We start from the raw sequence: 18,061 nt of genomic DNA, 5'->3' as shown, positions 1-18,061 counted from the left end.
CAATCAAACCATCAATCCGAAAATGCTATGTACATTGACACTCATGAGGATCTGATTATCCAAACGCAGCCACATTATTCAAAATGAAAGAAAGTCGAAGTAGAAGAATCCAACTTGAACCAGATGTGGCGTCAATGAATGTTCATTAGCGTGAACCGTGGGTTCACGTGGAGAACAGTGATTATCATCGATGGGAAGGGAGTATTGAGAGATGCGGCATGAAACCAAGAGCCACTTTACCTTTGATGGAGCAAGCATGTGATGTAGACGAAGTAAGCTAGGCCCACTACTTCGGTTCTATAAAGGTAGTATGATACTTCACCATGCGGGTAAATGCATTGGGTGGGACGCCTCGGCCTCGCCCAGACATGCTAGGTATGTAGTGTGGGAGTCTGCTCAGTATATACCCACTAAAACCCCGGTTTCAGAAGCCCAATGATAAACAATCCACTTTATAAAATTGAAGAGATCAGAGTCAACAAGCTCCATTGCTTCTTCCAACCTTGCAATGTCTCAAGTTCCATTTACACCCCTCATCATTGATGGTAAAGAGCGACCGGGAAGCAGTTCCGAGTCGTTCGAAATCCGCACACCACACACAGGCACTCTTGTCGGAACCGCTGCATCTGCCACAAGCGAGGATTGTCGGGATGCCATCGAAGCTGCCGCCAAGGCATATAAAACCTGGGAAAAGACACGTATTGTTGAAAGAAGGCAGATTTACAAAAAGGCCATCGAACTTTTTGAGACTGAACATTGGAAGAACCTTTTGACGCAGACGAGCAGAGAGGAAATCGCTTTCACGAAGTCTTGGAGCGAATTTGATGTCTTCCTTGCCAAAGGTTATGTCCAGACGGGAATAGCTGTTGAAGAAAAGCTTCGAGGAGAGTTCTATCCCGCTGCACATGTACCAGGAGCGATGGTGTATGTTCAGCCGAGGGCAAAAGGAGTGCTGTAAGTCCTCTTTCCCTCACCTTGTTTAACTTTATATTCATTTGATCTGTAGGTTCGCGATAGCGCCCTGGAACGCACCTGCCGCTTTGACGGTCAGATCTATTTCAATAGCGATCTTTTGTGGGAACACAATTGTGATGAAAGGCTCTGAGCTCACTGCACGGACTCATTACCTCGTTACCAAATTATTCCATGAGGCCGGCTTGCCAAATGGTGTCTTGAATTGCATTTCTACATCTCCAGAAGCAACTCCTGCTTTGGTCAAAGAAATCATTGCTCACCCTTTGATACGAAATGTCAACGTGAGTGATGGGATTACCACTGAAAATGTACCTGATATATAATTTATTATTCAGTTCACTGGAAGTGACCGTGTCGGAAAGATTATCGCTGTTGAAGCGGCTAAACATTTGAAACCTTGCGTCTTTGAACTGGGCGGCAAAGCTCCCTGCATTGTAAGAAACCATCCATCTTATATCTTGAACCTAACTCATCCCCAGTCAGGTCACGGAAGACGCCAACCTCAAAGAAGCCGCGCGTGGAATCGTTTTTGGTGGATTGGCTAACTCTGGCCAGGTGACATCAAACCTTTTACCTACTAAACGTACTGGCAGCTGATGACACTCTAGGTTTGTATGTCGACAGAGCGAGTTATCGTTCACAAGGACATCGCGGATAGTTTGATTACCGCTATCCGAGAAATGGCTTCTAGTATCAAGGCCGGTGGTACACCCGGTGACCCTAACATCCAAATAGGACCTCTCTTCTCAGAGAAATCTGCTGAGCGCTTCATCAACATTCTCACCGAGGCGAAAGCAGCAGGAGCACAAGCCTTATTAGGAGATTTGACGAGGGATAAGGCTGTTGTTCAACCGCATCTCTTCACAGGTGTTAAGCCGGGTATGAAGCTCTGGGATGAAGAGTCGTTTGGTCCAGGTAGGTGTACTTCATTTCATTTTCCCGCGCAGACGCTGATAAGCATGTAGTCATTCTTTTCTCGACTTACGAAAACATCGATGATGCAATTGATCTTGCTAATGCGACTACTTATTCGTTGACTTCATCCGTGTGGTCGAAAGACGTCGCGAAAGCGCGGGATATTGCGTTCCAACTGCGTTATGGTAAGTTCGATATAGCTCGCGTTTAATTGCCAGCAACGCCTAACCTCTGTGTCAAGGTACCGTAAACATCAACGGACTCACTCTGCACCCGGAACCTGTCGATGAGTTGGTTGGGCTCTCGTAAGTGGATAGGGGGTAGCGATATTTCTCCATCACCTGACTTCTCTCTTACAGTGGATCTTCTGGATATGGAAGGTTTGACTTCCATCATTTCACGGACAAAAGGACGACGATTGTGCATCCGGAAGATCGTCAATATGTGTTTTGAGAACGACACAAAAGTCTGAATAATTATGTATATATACTGTATCTAAAAGTCTTGCGGTGCGCACGTCGTTGGGAGTCTCGATTGAGATCACGCGAGCTGCCGCAGGGCAATGACCATGGTAGTGAACTCTAAATTTGTTTTCCTGAATCAGGGCTATGTTCTCCCGAGAATTGGTCACCAATGAAACTTACAAGCTACCGGTCCCAAATTCATGACGATCTTCGAGAGTATATTCAGAATATATCAAGTTAATTTTACAGATGATTCGGCCCAGATGCCTATCAACAGGATTGTCATCTTTCCATTTCGACATACCACGCTGTAACAGCCAATTATGCAGCCGCCTTATTGACCTTTTCAAGCACATCCACTTGCTTTACTACTTTCCGAAAAAGAACACTGCCATTCATATACAGATCCAAATCGATCAGAATCCGTAGGATCTTTGCTCAGGGTTGAGGTGTAGGCGCAAGTGTGTGTTCAAGTTTCACCAGTGACCCTGACTTTTTAACTAACTCATCAATCTCCTCCGTCATATCATCCTCCTCGAATCTCGAATTGAAAGATATGTTAAATCGACGAAGGCGCGCCATATGATATTCGTCGTTAACCACCAAACGCGAACGCAAAAATTCGAGTAAGGCGTGCGCTGAGAAACAAGCACTGGTAACTTGGAGGACTTCGAGATTGGGACAAAGGCAAGTAGATGAAGTGTATACTGAATCGTGCACTTCTGGTTCTTCTCCTTCTGGTTCTTCGGAGAGTGAGTATGAATGACAATGGCTTCTATGTTCGTACGGAATAAATCCCAAAAGCAGCTGATCATTGAACGACTCTTCCGATGATCTTGAAGGATGGAAGGGACATCTCAACGATAACCTCTTCAGTCCAGGCAAAAGATATAAGAAATCCATCAGGTATCTCGTCGTACAGCCATGAGCTTGGAAGTCCAATTCTTCAAGTGGTTCATTAAGTCTCTGGAAGAATGAGGTAAAGACTTTCGACGGTGATAAAGGTTCTGAAAGTTGAATATCCGAGGAAGGCGTAGGCGAGAAGATAACAAGTTGATATGCAAAATGTCGTAAAGCAGGTACGAAGAGGTTATCGAGTAGGGTCAATAAGTCATTGTCTCGAGTTGATTCCACTTCACAGATATCAAGTGTTCGCAGTTTGGGTAGAATAATCTTGGGCCTACTATTCGAAGATGGTGAAATTGTAGAGGAAGATAATGGTCGTCTTCCAGCCCCGACATTCAGAGCGAAAGTTTCCAGGTTGGAACAACGTTGCAAAATTTTGAAAATATCCGGTAGATTAAAATAGATCAGATCGAGGCCTGTAAGCTGGCTCCATTGGACCGGGAGATCAACCACCCGCAAAGTAGGATCGTGTACGGAGAGAACGCGGAGTGCAGGAGCAGCTAGAATACCAGCCTCCTCTGAAAGCGAGCGAGCTGTTGCACCTCGGACCCGGATATGAAATAACTCCAGGAAGGGAAGGTTACCCGCAATGCTTTTTAAGGGGGAATCTATCGGATCCCAGGGTTCAAGTTGGAAATGAATATCCTTCCATCGTCGAGCGTGCTTTGCAATGAGGTCAAAATATGGCGGAAAATGATACTGGAGCTCCCGAGACTCTATCGCGTTAGACAGCGAGATGGAGAGAGGAAGTGTGCCCGAACGAGCAAGCCATGCACTGAAAGCTTCGAGTCTTACTTTGGCTCTAGGAAAAGTAAGGGGAGCGGCGACGACATGGAGCGAGGACCACAATGCCGGCGTGGAATAAGCAATCTGCCGCCACTGACTGCACACCCGACCAAGTAAGAGAGGTGTTTCTTCGAGGCTGAGCACCGGATTATGGGCAACCGGGAGACTTTGACAAAATATCTCTTGAAGGATCTCAGGGAGGAGTCGGCGGACAGGTGAGACGAGATTTTGATGGGACTTGATGAACCCTTCAGCGTCCTTCTTGCTGTGGCGAAGAACAATGAGTCTGTCTTGTAGGCGAGCAGTTTCGCTTTCTATTGCCTTGAGCCTGTTCAATGACTCGTCCATGGCTCTCCTGACTTCAGTCTCTTCCTCGCTTGTAAGTTGTTCATTTGTGCAAGTTTTGTGACAGGCGGAAGATGGAATGAGCATGGTGGCCAGTGATAGGTTATGGGAAAAGCAGTGAACGCGTGCACTGTTATTGGGCTGAAATTGTGATTGATGCGCGCACCTGATGTTGGGGGCCTATTTATAGATGCTCTTATCGCACCAAAGTGGGAACCAGTATGTTCGCTACCGAGGTTCTCGAACAGCCGAAGAGGGTTCCTATTTGAATGCTAGAGCCACCAGGCATACCACTCGAATAATAGTGATCAGTCTTTCCGCAGCATCCGTATGAATGATAACTCATTCCTTCGACATACCAACTTGACGTATCATTAGCTGCCTCACACTTTTGGAAGGAAGACGTTTGGACGTTACTTAGTCGGAGTGCGCCAATCCACAGAAAACGATTCCTTGTGCAGCTTCTTTGAGAATGGCGTCTTCAATCATTCCATCTAGCTCCACATCGCCATTGCATCTGCTAACAGCAATATCTAGGGCAAAGAAGCGTCAGTGTAATGGTTCATGTGACGATCACGGTGATTCAATCATGGAAGTGAAGGAACACGTGGGTTGATCTGGAAAATGGTGGACGCATGAGGTGACTTTGCATCCTCATAGCATGGCGAGCGGCACTAGAAGGAGGCTGAAGTGGCGTTTCAGTCTCAGGGCAATAATTGCGAGAGTTCAAATGTCGAAGCAAGAAGATGGTTTCCTGTCCTAGTGGTGCATTATAGAGTCCTTCTCTTGATCCAACTTTGCAATCAAATTAGGCACATGTTTGTTTAAAGGAGCGTGGGAAAAAGGTATAGAACAACAGACCCCAACAAGGCGTGCTCGTCGTTGATACGACCCTCATCGACCTTCCTCGTCACGCCTTGCGCGTCGTCCACCACAATGACAAGACCCCAACTACCCGTTAAGCATGCAAATCCCATTATCAAGCACACCGGTACATACCACAATCCCACCCTTCATCGCCACAATTTAATCTCCAACCCTCCGTCTCCCAGCAGAATCGAGCGCTCCCCCGCAGGTCAAATACCAAATGTTGCACTGCCAGGGGAAGGATATTTTGGTGCATTTATATCTCTTCCGTATCTAATGACATCATATAATTGTTCTTATCAATAGGTCGGACGTCTCAAAGTTGAAACTCCAACGGTACGTCTGTTTGCTTCAACCATCTACCCCATCTCGGGATTTACTCTGCCCAGGAAAATGGGCATGCCTTCATACTTCGTCGATATGATACTGGCGCCATCAGTCTGACTACCATGTTCCGTGCCGCCTTTCCCAACGCCAGCGATGCCGAGGAACGAGCTGAGTTGCAGTGGGTGAAGGATAATCATGATCTCTCTGGTAACAATGGCTCCACCAGGGACAGCCATATCACGCGCCTTGCTGGAACTTGGGTGGACACCGTCCTTGCAGCTGATTTAGGGGAGCAATATGCGCTCGGGCAGCTCATCAAGATCGTTGCGGACGCCCAACCTGATCCAAACGCGAATTATAAGAGGTCCGCAAAGTCCGCTACAGCTGCAGGAAATCAATCTTCTACACCTATGAATGGCGTTTCTCAGCAAACATCAGCCGCCTCGATCCTTGCCAATGCGGGTAGTGGCGCATCCCTCTCGAATACTCCTCTACATCAAAGCTCCCCCATGTCCACTCGCGCAGTTACAAATGCCTTACCCACTCCTTCACCCACGGGATCGCACCCCAATCCTCCCAAACGCCGGAAGGAGAGCTCACCCGCATTTGTTAAGGCTCCCTCTCCTGTTAGAACCCCTTTGCGACGAACTGCCCACAGGAGTCCAGCACCCAAAGCTATATCTCAGCTAGTAAACTCCGCCACTCCTGCACGCACTCCCAAGAAATGGCTTGAGCAACCAACTCCAGCATCTGACAAAGCAGTAGTAGTCGACGAGGAGGGAGATAGAGTGGAGGCAATGGCTACCAACGAACTACATGAACAGGATGTGCGTGAGCAGAAGAAGTTGATTGAAGATCTGAAACTTCAGCGGGCTGCTGCACAAAAAGAAACAGCAGAGCAAGCCGAGGCTGATGATAACGAAGAAACGGCAAATACGACGGAAGAAGGATCCTCTAATGTGGCTTCATCATTGAAAAGAAGGCTAAGAGATGAAAATGAGCCCGAATTCAAGTTCAAATTCAAAGAGCCGGAAGTTGCTCAGCGGGAAATTGCATCGAATAGTCGAGTTAGATTTCAGATGAAACCACAAACGCGATCCCTTGCCTGGGGTGTTGCAGCATTCGCGGTCGGTATGGGCGCCGTGTAAGCCAATTTTTTTTGGTTGGTAGCTCGGATAAGTCCACTGATAGTTGACGTTACAGATCGTTTTTACCTAATTTCCTGTGATGATGGCCTTTTCTCACCTATCCCTTTTGCTATTTCTATCTCATTGTCATCGGTGTAACAATATCGTTTACACCGTGTTTATGTCTCTTGGTTTCTCCTTGAGGAGTCACCTTTCACCTCCCGTGTTATGAACAGGCACCATATGGGTAGCCTTGTCTCTCCATTTACTCTATTATCGCTTCTTATTTCTATCAGCTTACTGCCTGTGTACAAGAAAGAGTACTTTCGGGGTTAGTTGTTTTTCTAGGTTTCGCTATTCCTTTTTTTTCCTTTTGTTTAGGTTGCTTTTTCTGCTTTGTAAGAATCAAATTATCGTTTCTGTATATTGTGTTATTGGATGAGTTGTCCAGACTATCTATGGATGTTCTGATGAAATTTAGATGAATATAGCTGCTCCCGGACAAAAGCAAAGACACGACTTGACGTGGTCATCTTGAATGACGTAACACATTGCCATTAGTTTTGTTAAACTTGCTAGCCGCCATTATGGTCCACCTTCGCCTCAATGAACGCGAACCCAACCCAAATCCTCACATCAACTTCATATCTGCTCTTCCAAGAGGGAGCTCCCAGGACCAAGAAGAAGCAAGACAATTGCTGCGAGCGTTAGCTGCACAAGTTCGTCCTATTATGAAGGCTCATGGTTTCGTTGTCAATCAATTAGTAGAAGTGCGTGTATCTGTTTGAAACGTCTTTGAACGGCGTCGTATGACAAGTCAAAAATAACAAACAATAGTATCAGTATAACTCAGTTTTCGCAGGACGTTGTTGGGAAGCTGGTGAGGCCATAGGTGCGTCGCGTCGACGACGCGGGAGTCAAGTATTGAATATTGAGTATTCCAAAGAGCTCGTTTTGCGTCAAAAGAATGGCTCGTATTGGTCGACTTCTTGGTTAATGGGTACACTATGTCATGAGGTTCGCCCTCCTGACCCTCTCCAATGAACTTTCTGGAACCTCAAGCATCATATCTACAGCTTGCTCACATCGAAGTACGTCTCTACGTCATTATAAAATCGGCTCCTCGATGCATTTCGTTCAACGAACTTCTATCAGCACGGTAATCATGGTCCTGGATTTCAGGCGTTGTGGGATCAATTGCGGGACGAGGTTTGCCAACTCCAAAGTAAAGGGTATTATGGAGATGGTCAGCACTCCTTCTCGTTTCGTTAAACCATGGATTCATTCTCACTTTTCTTTTTCGAACAGGTTATTGGTCTTCAGGGAATCGTCTTATTGACTCTGCAAGTGTACCAGGAGAGGGTATAGAACTCGGCGATTTACCAGAATACATAGTAAGTTTCATTATATCTCTTACAAACAACTGATTTACCATAACTTTTTCTGTTTCGTAGTGTGGTGGTTCACAAGCCGGTACAAGACCCATTTCGATTCAAAAACGTAGGCGTAGGGAGGCAGGCTCTTCTCACTCTGGCAGACAAACAGCCAAGCGGCGTAAGGCTGGCAGTAGGGTAACATCAAAATATGCGTTTGTTGGGGATGGTCAATCGTTGACCGCTGATTCAGCTCAAAGCTCAAAGGGTAAACGGGCTGCAAGGTAAGATTTTAATCAACGCTGGATACAAAAGTTAGCATATTGATGGTTCCATTTTGTTCAACTAGTCAACGAGCACGACAAGAACGTGTTTTGGCTGCCGAAAAGCGATTAAATGCACTTTCCAAAAAGACTGGTAATAAGTTTCATGACTTTTTGAAGTTTGGTGAATTAGCTCATAAGCTGGCAGGGACTTCTTCAGACAATGAAGGCTCGGAGTCTGAAAGTGAGATCGAGTTTGTTGAGGAGACTGATGCGGAACGACGACAGGCACTTCTAACATCGAAAGGTGGACGAGATGAACGTGTTCAGGACAAAAGTTTGCTATGGAAAGATTTCGAGAAGAAATTCAACTTTAGGTCATCCCAGCAGGGAAACGTTGCAGGAACCTCTAAGAATCAATCACAAAATAACGACGTGATTGACTTGACAATCAACACTGAAGGTAACAACCACCCTGCTTCAAAGTATATTTCCGCTAGTGGGCGAAAGAAAGGAAAAGAGAAAGAAGGGCCTGGCCCATTTCTGCAGAACTCATGTAATGTGTCCACACAAGTTTAATGAAAGACACAAGTCCTCATCCCATCTTTTAGCAGCTTCAGGCAGTAGAATGCGACAGGAAAAATTGACCTCGAGGTGCCTTGTCAAAGACGAGATAGAATACCGGAAGAAAGAAAACCTGGGTTTGTTAGCTACAACAAAAGGGGTTGATCGTACGCTTGGCGCAGCGCCTAAGCCACGGAATGGTGAGACCGAAACTATGCTCGAATCAGATGCCAAGGACCTGTTTTCCTCAAAGATGTGGAGCTGCTTGGTCTGTACACTGTAAGTCAATCTTTCCGCCGGTCCACAGTCAAAGTGTTTCAGCTGTTATGATCATAGACAGAATGACCCTGGCCATTTGGCTTGTATGGCTTGCGCCACGCCACGAGGCGAAGATACATATAAATCATGACGATAATGTTACATTCAATTCATACATTCATACCAACGCTCGCTTTCTCCTTAATATCTCCAGCATCTAAGGAACACGACTAAGGTTTAAGACGTAATAGCGACATCAAGTAAACTCACAAGATCTCATATTGTTGATAGGCGTGCTCTTGCCCGCCGAATGGGATGTTCGCAGCCCCCCTAATCACATAGAAGATATTTGTCAATGGTTTAAACTGAAGAACAGACACGCGACTTACAGATGATCTCCAGTTTTGCCAGGAACTCGGACACCATTCACATTAGCCATCGCGTGATACAGTTTACCGCCATTTTCTTCATATCCTCCTTCAACAGGTCGACGGCCTGGAGGGATTTGTCCGTACTGAGCAGGAACCCATTCCATTTGATCTGGAACAAAAGGAAGAAGGTCGTAGCGTCCATCATGACTGACTTCACGACCGCCGTAAGCGAGGGCTACAGGTGTAGGTTGGAGATGCGGTCCGATCTTGCAGGGTTGAACTGAAGATTCAAACAAGGCGGATCCTATGAAGATCGGAGAAACTCCATCGGCATCATACGCGATTGGAGGACCACATTGCTCGGCGGAAGCGAAAGCGGAATCGGTACGAAGAGGCACACGATATCCAGAAGGAGGAGCTTGCGAGGACTGTGGTGGTGGTGGCGCGAACTGGGGGGGTGACTTGAAATCAACTGGCGGCGGTTGGAATCCTTGCGACTGATCATGAGGAGGGGGATAAGGTGGCGGGGCGCCTGGATATGCTCCTACATCGCTGGGGGCTCTAGTATCACTATGACCAGATGGCGAGAAGAACTCGGAGGCTGCCCCCCCGCCCATCGCAAAGTGCGAGCCCCCACCACCATACCCGCTGTGAGAGCCCGAATGCTCGTCGTGCTTGTCCTTTTTGTCCTTGTCCTTATCTTTTTTATCTTTGTCCTTTTTATCTTTGTCCTTATGATCCTTGTCCTTGTCCTTTTTATCCTTCTTGTCTTTATCCTTCTTGTCTTTGTGATCCTTATCCTTCTTATCTTTGTGCTTCTTATCCTTGTGCTTCAGTTTGAAGCCACGCCCAGACCCATCAGAGTCCCCACCGGAACCAGAATCGGAGGACATTTAGAAATGAAGGAAGCGCGAGGTACTGACAAGAGGTGAAGAAACAAATTCCCAAGGTAACGGGAACTGGCACGATTACATATATACACAAACATCACTGCACAACTCTATAAATTGTTACTGTAAAGGTCTACAGTGCACTGCCTTTGAGCTTAAGTAATTATGCAAAATGTGAAATATCGGCGTGATGAATGTTCAAATGACAGGATGCATCATTTCCCAGGTCCAGGGGGTAAATTCATGTCTTCAAACTCCCATTCCTGTGATTCCAAAGAAGGAGGAGCTCGTGATGAAAGATGTGCAAACCTGCTGCCTGAAAGCTGTGTGCCAGGTGCGTCGCTACGAGTGAGCGCCTCGGATGACGGCAAGTCCTGTTGAACCCTGCCGTCATCGCTGAGCGACAGCTTTTCGAAGGAGATGTGTGCTTGCATATCACTATTGGTCTTTGCGTCAACGCGGAACTCAGTTTCCGACGTAGTAGGAAATAGCTCACTGTAATTCTCGTCGGCGTTGAAGACTCCACACTTTGCAGACCTCTCTGAATTGAGTCAGAATACCGGCAAGATCATTGTAAAACTAGTGGGAAAACCGAGATTAACAGTCCTCAAGGTTGTATGATGAGATGCAGTCACAAACCTTGAATCCCTCATCTAAGTTGCGACATATTTCGCGATACTTGAAATATGCAAGATCAAGTGATTGAAGCGCATGTTCCCGATCCTTGACTGAAGGATCATCTCTTCTAGATTCGAGGAATTGCTCATTGATAACCTAAACTTATCCTTTAGTAAAATTCAATCATAACGAGAAGATGATCATACCTTGATATCTGCAAGCAAAGATTCTTCTCTCTGCTGCAGATCTCCCATAACATTGATAAATCTGTCATATTTCGCGAGTTCCTCATCAAGAATGTCCTCAAACATATCCGCCCTTATTTCAGTGAGTCTCTCAAAACCAGACGCGACTTTTAGCACCCGAGGTTGTATATCATCAGCAGCTTCCAAATTACGCGCTTGGTTTACTAGCTGATCCCTATCGTGATGAAGTGCATCCAGTTGTTCCAATCTAGCACGTAGCGAACGAGCATGATTTCGAGTTTGAAGTGATTGAAAATTGGAGGATGATCCGACTGTAGATGATGGTACGGATGCTTCCAGATCAGCCTGTGCAATATCCAATCAATAGCTGTACATCGAACGCAGAGATAGGCTAACCTCGTTCCATGTCAATTGGGCTATACTTTCTTCCCAATCATCCCATTTTTGACGAATAGTTTCATCACTTTCACCTGCGTCGGCGAGGATCCTGCGATATCTCCGCTCTTTTTCAATTAATTCCACGTTGGCTTCATGAGATGGTAATCGGTTCAACGGGATCTCATTCCGTGCCGCTTCATCTTCGGATGCTTCACTATCGAGAATGTCCATCGCCTGTCGTCAGGATTGGGGTTGCCAAGCCATGCCGCGCTCAGCTAAGTGAAGAGAAAAAGACGTTTTATCTCACCCCATCCAAGATTGCTTGGTTGTTCTGAGCAAGCCGCCGTACGTCCTCAATGGATGCTGTAACTCTTGATAATCCATTTTCTAGTTGTACTTCCTCCGCTTTGCGCAGGAGACTTGGCGGAAGTCCAATGGGGCGCTCAAGTGCCTCCAGTGCGGCCGGGAGATTCATGCTCCTAAGCTGTCTGCAACGAAGAAATTAATTATCCGGATGGGTAGGTCAGAATAACTAAACCAGGGGACATACTCGTCAGCTTGAAACTGCAGCTCCTGAGCCGCTTCCACGACTCGTTCCCGAACTAGCGTTTGCTTTCGGTCATTGTAGATGTCTGTGAAGTCAACATTTATCATGTTGCAAATGGCGAGATGATCCTGTAGGTTACATACTCATTGCTTCTCGGGCACCCCAGCCAACCAACCCATCGAACAGAGGCTGCATTTGCTTTAAGGCAGTGTTTGGGTCGCGTAACGCGGGTGGAATAGTGGAATCAGTCAAGTTGGTTTCTTGTATAATGGGGAGAGCTGCCGCGGCAGGTACGTCGTGGTGATATATAAGATCATTGTCACGCTGGGCGCGAGCAAGATCTTTTTGTACAGTATCTAATAATGACTTGACACGAATGTCAAATCAATCAGATTTATTGATTGGATGTCTCTACCTTGATATCTTCTAAGACCGATGCCGTTATCTTGCCACGACGACCAATATCGTATGCTTTCTTGGCTTCTTCTTGTGCTTTACTTAATCGAGATATTTCATACCCGTATCTAGGGACCATGGTGAACAGAAGCAAAGAGAGAACTGGATCCCTCCCGGACCTACTATTTTCTGTTTCATCGAGACTTTTTCTAAATGCAGCGACAGCAGTAAAATGATGGTATTTGGCCTCGATGTGTGGGATCCAATCCTACGAAAACAAGGTATGGATATATTAGATTGATAGCAGATGTGACGTACCGAAGGCAAGATGTGTTTTACCGACGGATTGGCATTACGAAATTCTTGTAGAGATAGCGCGTATAGCGAGGCAACCTCATAAACTCCATGAATTCCCAACATCAAAATACGAAAAAAAAGTCTTGTATTTACCCTTGTAGCAATCTTGGCGATAAGTGAGTTTTTATAATGATCTTTTTTGTAAAGAAAGGATTTAGAGGCAATTCACTTGTGATGGATTTTTACGCACTAATTTTAGCAAGTTGCCATGAACATTCTTGTGCTTGTGCGAGCATGAGGTTTTTGAGGCCGAGGACGAATGGGGATGTGAGATCCAGAGGCTGTTCCTCTTCATCCATTCCTTTTGAGAGGCTCGGTAACACAGTGTTTAGGTAAGAAAGGGTTCCTGCCGCATACTTCATAACTGTCAGAGATCAGCGGAGTGACAGACAAGGTTCTAACGGACCTGATAGCGTGCCACAGCGTTTTTGATGCCATCTGTGTTTGAGCGATCGGTTGAAGCTCCTAACTGAGAGTACAAGGAAGCGAGATTGAACAGGATAGCAGCGCGCTCGAACGTGAGGTTGTTCAGAGTGACCGGAAGTTTACGGGGATTAAATGCGGGAGCGTAAGAAATTTCAAGTGGGATCTATGCGCCAAGCGTTTGAATAGCGTCCATGAGCCACCGAACTAACCGAAGAAAAAGCGCACATCGGAAGGTAATTTGGACAGTATAGAAGTCAGTTGGGCATGGTAACTGTGCAGACACGAAATGGAATCATCACAACGGATTGGCATGAAAAGCATGCGCTTTGCAAGGCTGGAACCCACAGCGATAATACATCGATCTGATCTACGTGAACGACAGTCGCGACAGCGTTGTTTCGTAGACTGTGCCACTGTTTGATGTCGTATTTGAATTCGTCTGGATGGCCTCCACCGTGAGCTGAGATAAAATCTTGGATAGGCGTCTCGAGGTCGAGGTCGTAGGTTTTCTTGGGAGGGAAATCAAGGAGATTGGACATGATGACCTTGCTAGTCAGGAGCAGCGCTGCAGAACCCGATCAATACCTTTTGATCTCACGTGCATTGATAATAGAGTACTTCACCGCTATAAGTAACTTAAATATCTACTTAGTGTTCGGTCTCTGTTCGTGGCTATGTTTAATTATGCCGATTGTCCGGTCCTTGCAACTTGGGCTTTGAAACTTGATGTTCTCGACTATCCTAGTCGTATTTTTGGATGAAAAATTGTCCGATGCATTGCTCATACATGGTGCCAGTGCCGTTTCTCCTGATACTACTCTGCTGCACTAGGTATGTGCAAGTTTCAGCCGTTCCGTAGTTGATCTCGGGCCCGAAAACCTCTCATTTAAGTGAGTTCCGGGAGTGATATATTAATTCCTTTTAATCAAAACACTTCCTCGTCTGTCACTGACGTAGTCGTTGATCGTAAGATACTCGTTACTATTCTTGTTTTGGGATGAGCCTTGTGGTCTTTGCCCGACAGATGAGGTCGGCCAGGTCACTACGCCGTAATTTTCCAAATTTCTACATCATCCAAAGGTGTTTCAGAGCTGTTTTTTTGGCCTCACCAGCAAGGTGTTGTTCAGAAGGCCGACAGGTATAAAAGCATGAGAGTGCCTCCCGCTACTACCCCATCGCATCCTACCTTTCGTCGCTCTCAAACTACACTTATCCGCTTTGTATAACAATTTCAGTGAAATGGTCAGAGTTTCAACGATATGTTGTGCAACCGCTAAAACTATTTCATTAGGCGAAAGGATATTCTTTTGTAAGTGGCGACGAAGAGTCGCGTGCTTATTCGACTGACCGCCTTTCGCAGAACCAGGCAGTCCAGGTGCTGTATGAAAATATCTGGGTGGCTGGGGTCATTATTGGTGGTCTGCACGCCATTGACGAGGTAAGGAGTTACTATCACCGTTGAATTTGTGTTGACTGGGTGTGCAGCACGGTGGAATGGGATATACTGTGAGGGCCATTATTCGCGGCCGCGCAGTTGAGATGAGGTGCTATCAAGAGCAAATGCGGGCGGCTGTGGAGGTTAGATACACTTGATGTGATGTGATATGAATAACACTACAGTATATGTAGCTGTGTGGGTGTGATGGCGGCATTTGCCATTCGGTGAGCCGCATCTGAGACTTGGCGCTGGCGAGCAGCTATAGCCCCTCGTTGACCTCGTTGATACCCTCTTCCACGTTCTCCCGCCTGCTCGCTGTTGCCGGTCTCCAAGCGCTGGTCCTGCTTAGGCCTTTTTCTTGACAGCATCCTTCCTCTCCCACAGCGACAACCATGTCTTATGAGCCCATGTCCCCCATGTCCCCCATGTCAACCCGCCGCCTCACCGGTAGGAACGCTAATCGTTACAGTGTCACCGCCCTGTTCAGCATGGCTGCTGAGCAAGACGTTGAGGTTGAGGATGACTTGGCCAAGGGTTCGTCCCGTCCCAACATTTTCTTCGTTTTCCTTCGTTTAACCACGGCGGTTAGCCCAGAAACGACTTCGCGACCTCAAGTCAAAGATATCGGCACAGTCGAAAAAGAACTTTGTGTTGGAACGAGATGTCCGATACCTGGATTCTCGGATTGCCCTGCTGATTCAAAACAGAATGGCCTTGGATGAGGTGCGCTCTTTATTTTATTTCATTTCATTCTACCCTGACAACGCCTGTTTCATTACAGCAACGTGAAGTGGAACGAACGTTAGAAGAAGTTGATCCTACTGAAGGCCATTATCCCGATGATCGAAAATTGCAACAATATTCCAATCTTTTCTTCCTCCTCCAATCTGAACCTCGACATATAGCTGCTCTATGCCGCCTTGTTTCTCTCTCTGAAATCGATACCCTTTTGCAAACGGTCATGTTCACTCTATACGGGAACCAGTATGAAAGCCGCGAGGAGCATTTGCTACTCACCATGTTCCAGTCTGTTCTGTCTGCTCAATTCGAAACGGCTACCGAGTTTGGATCTCTTCTTCGAGCGAATACTCCTGTCTCACGAATGATGACTACATATACTCGCCGAGGACCTGGTCAGAGTTACTTGAAAAGCGTTTTGGCCGAGAGAATAAACAGCCTAATCGAGCACAAAGACTTGAACCTTGAGATCAATCCCGTCAAGGTATGTTTAGACTGAATGCTCTCATCGCTCATTCTCACTCCTCTTCAGGTATACGAGCAAATGGTCAACCAAATCGAAGATGAGACGGGACAATTACCACCCAATTTGCCTCGAGGAGTAGCGCCGGAAATTGCGGCTGAGAACATCGACGTCCAAACCATCATCGCTCCACGCTTGACCATGCTCATGGAGATTGCCAACAGTTTCCTTGTTACCATAATCGAAAGCATGGAAAGTGTACCATATGGAATTAGGTGGATCTGTAAACAGATTCGAAGTTTGACTCGGGTACGTGACTGCTTTTGATTCAATTATATGTAGCTCATTTTTTTGTTAGCGCAAATATCCTGAGGCAACAGAGTTTGCGATATGCTCTCTTATTGGCGGCTTTTTCTTCCTCCGTTTCATCAACCCAGCCATTGTCACCCCTCAAGCATACATGTTGGTCGACGGTGTCCCAGCCAAGCATCCTCGGCGGACACTCACGCTCGTGCGCCACTTATCAATTCAATTCGGACTTTTTTCTGATGCTCCAAATATAGATCGCTAAAATGCTTCAGAATCTCGCCAACAAACCTTCTTACTCCAAGGAGGCATACATGATGACCCTAAACCCTTTTGTTGAGAATAACAAAGCCCGTATCAACCAATTTCTCAACAACCTTTGCGAAGTCGGCGACTTCTATGACACCCTTGAGGTGAGCCTGCAATAACAACTCGCTGATTTCGCTGAACTGATAACGGTTAAATTTTTGAAGATGGATCAATACATGGCCCTCTCTAAGAAGGATTTGATGATCAATATCACGCTGAACGAACTGTATAACACACATTCATTAATTCTGCAACATATTGAAACTCTAGTAAGCCTTTTTCTTCTCTGTCTTCTGGACCTACCGGTTTAATGGGCCCTACTAGTCTCCCAACGAGAAGCAGCATCTACGAATTCTAACAGATGAGCTTGGAACAGCTCCGTCCCAGGTTCCTCGAAAAGAGAATCGAACGATCGAATTACCTCTGTATAGTCGATGGGAAACTCCTATTCAGGACATCCAGAGCGCCCTCATGGATTCTGTTTCATCAAGTGATATGCTGTACATGGAAACCAAATCTATCTTTGTACAACTCATTCGATCTCTGCCGAACGCCGGACTGAAGTCTCCTTATGATCTTTCCGCGATCGCAGAGCGTGCCGCGACGACCAAAGATGCAGTGCTTGTGCGCAAGGGTATCAAGGTCAAAGAGATGTTACGAGAATTGGAAGAGCTGAAGATCATAGAAAAGGTGGATGGGTTTAAACTTATGCAAGAAGAGGTGACTCAGGAACTCGTTCACCTTGGTAATTTGCGCGAAAAGGTCGTCGCGGAAAGCAAGTCTCTGGATTCCGTTTACAAGACGATATGTGATCACAACAATTATATGCGTTCACAGCTGGAGCAATATAAGGCATATCTTCAAAATGTCCGCCTTACGGCAACCAAGGACAAGGGAAGTACCACTGGAGTTGGAGTTGTCACCGTTGGCGGAAAGGAGAAGAAGCCTGCCAAGGCTGTCGTACTTGGTCCCTATAGGTTTACTCATGCTCAATTGGAGAAGGAGGGTATTATTGTGGAGAGTAACGTTCCGGATAATAGGTATGTTTTCTGATACGCCTGCTTCACTGCTGTATCCTTTGATTAATTGGCTCATCGCCAGGCGCCCGAATATTTATTTTAACATTACCTCGCCGACCCCGGGAACCTTCATTATTGCGCTACACTACAAAGGGCGAGAAAAGGCCATTCTTGAGATGGATCTCAAGATTGATGATCTGTTGGAGAAAGTAAGCGATTCGTGTTTGGCCAGTAAGAATAGTTTTCTAATCCCACCGTAGCAAAAGGACAACAAGCATTTGTTGGATCTAGAATATGTTCAGCTGAATGTTCCCAAAGTATTAGGATTATTGAAGAAGGTTTTCGCTAAGAGATAAACTGGCTGTTACCCCTCGCTCTGTTTTGTATTCGTCCATCCTCGGTCATTTCTGTTTCTGTGATTCTGTATCG

The 18,061-nt window shown here is 46.2% G+C and overlaps 7 protein-coding genes across 7 annotated transcripts; 4 read left to right on the top strand and 3 right to left on the bottom strand.

Annotated features, from left to right (window-relative positions):
• Positions 1-289: 289 nt before the first annotated feature.
• Positions 290-2,538, top strand: AGABI2DRAFT_201520 (hypothetical protein). Its single transcript, XM_006459294.1, has 9 exons — positions 290-375; positions 429-954; positions 1,007-1,256; positions 1,311-1,409; positions 1,459-1,530; positions 1,584-1,890; positions 1,941-2,075; positions 2,132-2,195; positions 2,250-2,538. The coding sequence occupies exons 2-9, from the start codon at positions 509-511 to the stop codon at positions 2,341-2,343; spliced, it is 1,467 nt and encodes a 488-aa protein (XP_006459357.1). The 5' UTR covers positions 290-375; positions 429-508; the 3' UTR covers positions 2,344-2,538.
• Positions 2,539-4,091: 1,553 nt separating this feature from the next.
• Positions 4,092-4,478, bottom strand: AGABI2DRAFT_65875 (hypothetical protein; the record flags this gene model as incomplete). The annotated part of the gene is made up of 1 exon (XM_006459293.1): positions 4,092-4,478. A coding segment is annotated over one exon (387 nt), but the record flags the coding sequence as incomplete, so codon positions are not given.
• An 801-nt stretch (positions 4,479-5,279) lies between these two features.
• Positions 5,280-7,034, top strand: AGABI2DRAFT_191350 (hypothetical protein). The gene is made up of 5 exons (XM_006459292.1): positions 5,280-5,382; positions 5,444-5,508; positions 5,565-5,594; positions 5,648-6,729; positions 6,789-7,034. The coding sequence occupies exons 1-5, from the start codon at positions 5,328-5,330 to the stop codon at positions 6,811-6,813; spliced, it is 1,257 nt and encodes a 418-aa protein (XP_006459355.1). The 5' UTR covers positions 5,280-5,327; the 3' UTR covers positions 6,814-7,034.
• Positions 7,035-7,299: 265 nt separating this feature from the next.
• AGABI2DRAFT_66371 (hypothetical protein) lies at positions 7,300-9,321 on the top strand (the record flags this gene model as incomplete). The annotated part of the gene is made up of 11 exons (XM_006459291.1): positions 7,300-7,482; positions 7,550-7,604; positions 7,659-7,729; positions 7,789-7,803; positions 7,868-7,958; positions 8,021-8,106; positions 8,167-8,369; positions 8,435-8,502; positions 8,557-8,904; positions 8,960-9,191; positions 9,249-9,321. 11 exons carry the CDS (start codon positions 7,300-7,302, stop codon positions 9,319-9,321), a joined length of 1,425 nt encoding a protein of 474 aa, XP_006459354.1.
• Positions 9,322-9,436: 115 nt separating this feature from the next.
• AGABI2DRAFT_65585 (hypothetical protein) lies at positions 9,437-10,158 on the bottom strand (the record flags this gene model as incomplete). The annotated part of the gene is made up of 2 exons (XM_006459290.1): positions 9,437-9,500; positions 9,560-10,158. The coding sequence occupies 2 exons, from the start codon at positions 10,156-10,158 to the stop codon at positions 9,437-9,439; spliced, it is 663 nt and encodes a 220-aa protein (XP_006459353.1).
• Positions 10,159-10,474: 316 nt separating this feature from the next.
• Positions 10,475-13,898, bottom strand: AGABI2DRAFT_201513 (hypothetical protein; the record flags this gene model as incomplete). Its single annotated transcript, XM_006459289.1, has 16 exons — positions 10,475-10,869; positions 10,928-11,010; positions 11,071-11,205; positions 11,256-11,600; positions 11,652-11,867; positions 11,941-12,121; positions 12,184-12,265; positions 12,324-12,546; positions 12,596-12,704; positions 12,756-12,844; positions 12,895-12,969; positions 13,027-13,067; positions 13,124-13,289; positions 13,340-13,522; positions 13,585-13,630; positions 13,705-13,898. The coding sequence occupies 16 exons, from the start codon at positions 13,896-13,898 to the stop codon at positions 10,647-10,649; spliced, it is 2,391 nt and encodes a 796-aa protein (XP_006459352.1). The 3' UTR covers positions 10,475-10,646.
• A 1,178-nt stretch (positions 13,899-15,076) lies between these two features.
• Positions 15,077-17,985, top strand: AGABI2DRAFT_218479 (hypothetical protein; the record flags this gene model as incomplete). Its single annotated transcript, XM_006459288.1, has 10 exons — positions 15,077-15,331; positions 15,387-15,520; positions 15,579-16,019; positions 16,068-16,307; positions 16,357-16,509; positions 16,562-16,717; positions 16,778-16,882; positions 16,938-17,653; positions 17,715-17,841; positions 17,893-17,985. Coding segments are annotated over exons 1-10 (2,307 nt in total), but the record flags the coding sequence as incomplete, so codon positions are not given.
• Positions 17,986-18,061: the final 76 nt, after the last annotated feature.

This window comes from Agaricus bisporus (assembly GCF_000300575.1).
Source record: "Agaricus bisporus var. bisporus H97 unplaced genomic scaffold AGABI2scaffold_3, whole genome shotgun sequence".
NCBI lineage: Eukaryota > Fungi > Basidiomycota > Agaricomycetes > Agaricales > Agaricaceae > Agaricus > Agaricus bisporus.
The sequence above is the reverse complement of the archived record's forward strand: the minus strand, read 5'-3'. Positions and strand labels throughout refer to the sequence as shown.

Excerpts from the sequence above, each read along its gene's own strand:
- AGABI2DRAFT_201520 (XM_006459294.1), top strand. The coding sequence starts at position 509 with ATGTCTCAAGTTCCATTTACACCCCTCATCATTGATGGTAAAGAGCGA. Across the intron at positions 1,891-1,940 it reads TGAAGAGTCGTTTGGTCCAG|TCATTCTTTTCTCGACTTAC; the intron begins GTAGGTGTACTT and ends ATAAGCATGTAG. Across the intron at positions 2,076-2,131 it reads TGCGTTCCAACTGCGTTATG|GTACCGTAAACATCAACGGA; the intron begins GTAAGTTCGATA and ends CTCTGTGTCAAG.
- AGABI2DRAFT_191350 (XM_006459292.1), top strand. The coding sequence starts at position 5,328 with ATGACAAGACCCCAACTACCCGTTAAGCATGCAAATCCCATTATCAAG. Across the intron at positions 5,383-5,443 it reads TCCCATTATCAAGCACACCG|CAGAATCGAGCGCTCCCCCG; the intron begins GTACATACCACA and ends TCCGTCTCCCAG. Across the intron at positions 6,730-6,788 it reads GCGGTCGGTATGGGCGCCGT|ATCGTTTTTACCTAATTTCC; the intron begins GTAAGCCAATTT and ends TTGACGTTACAG.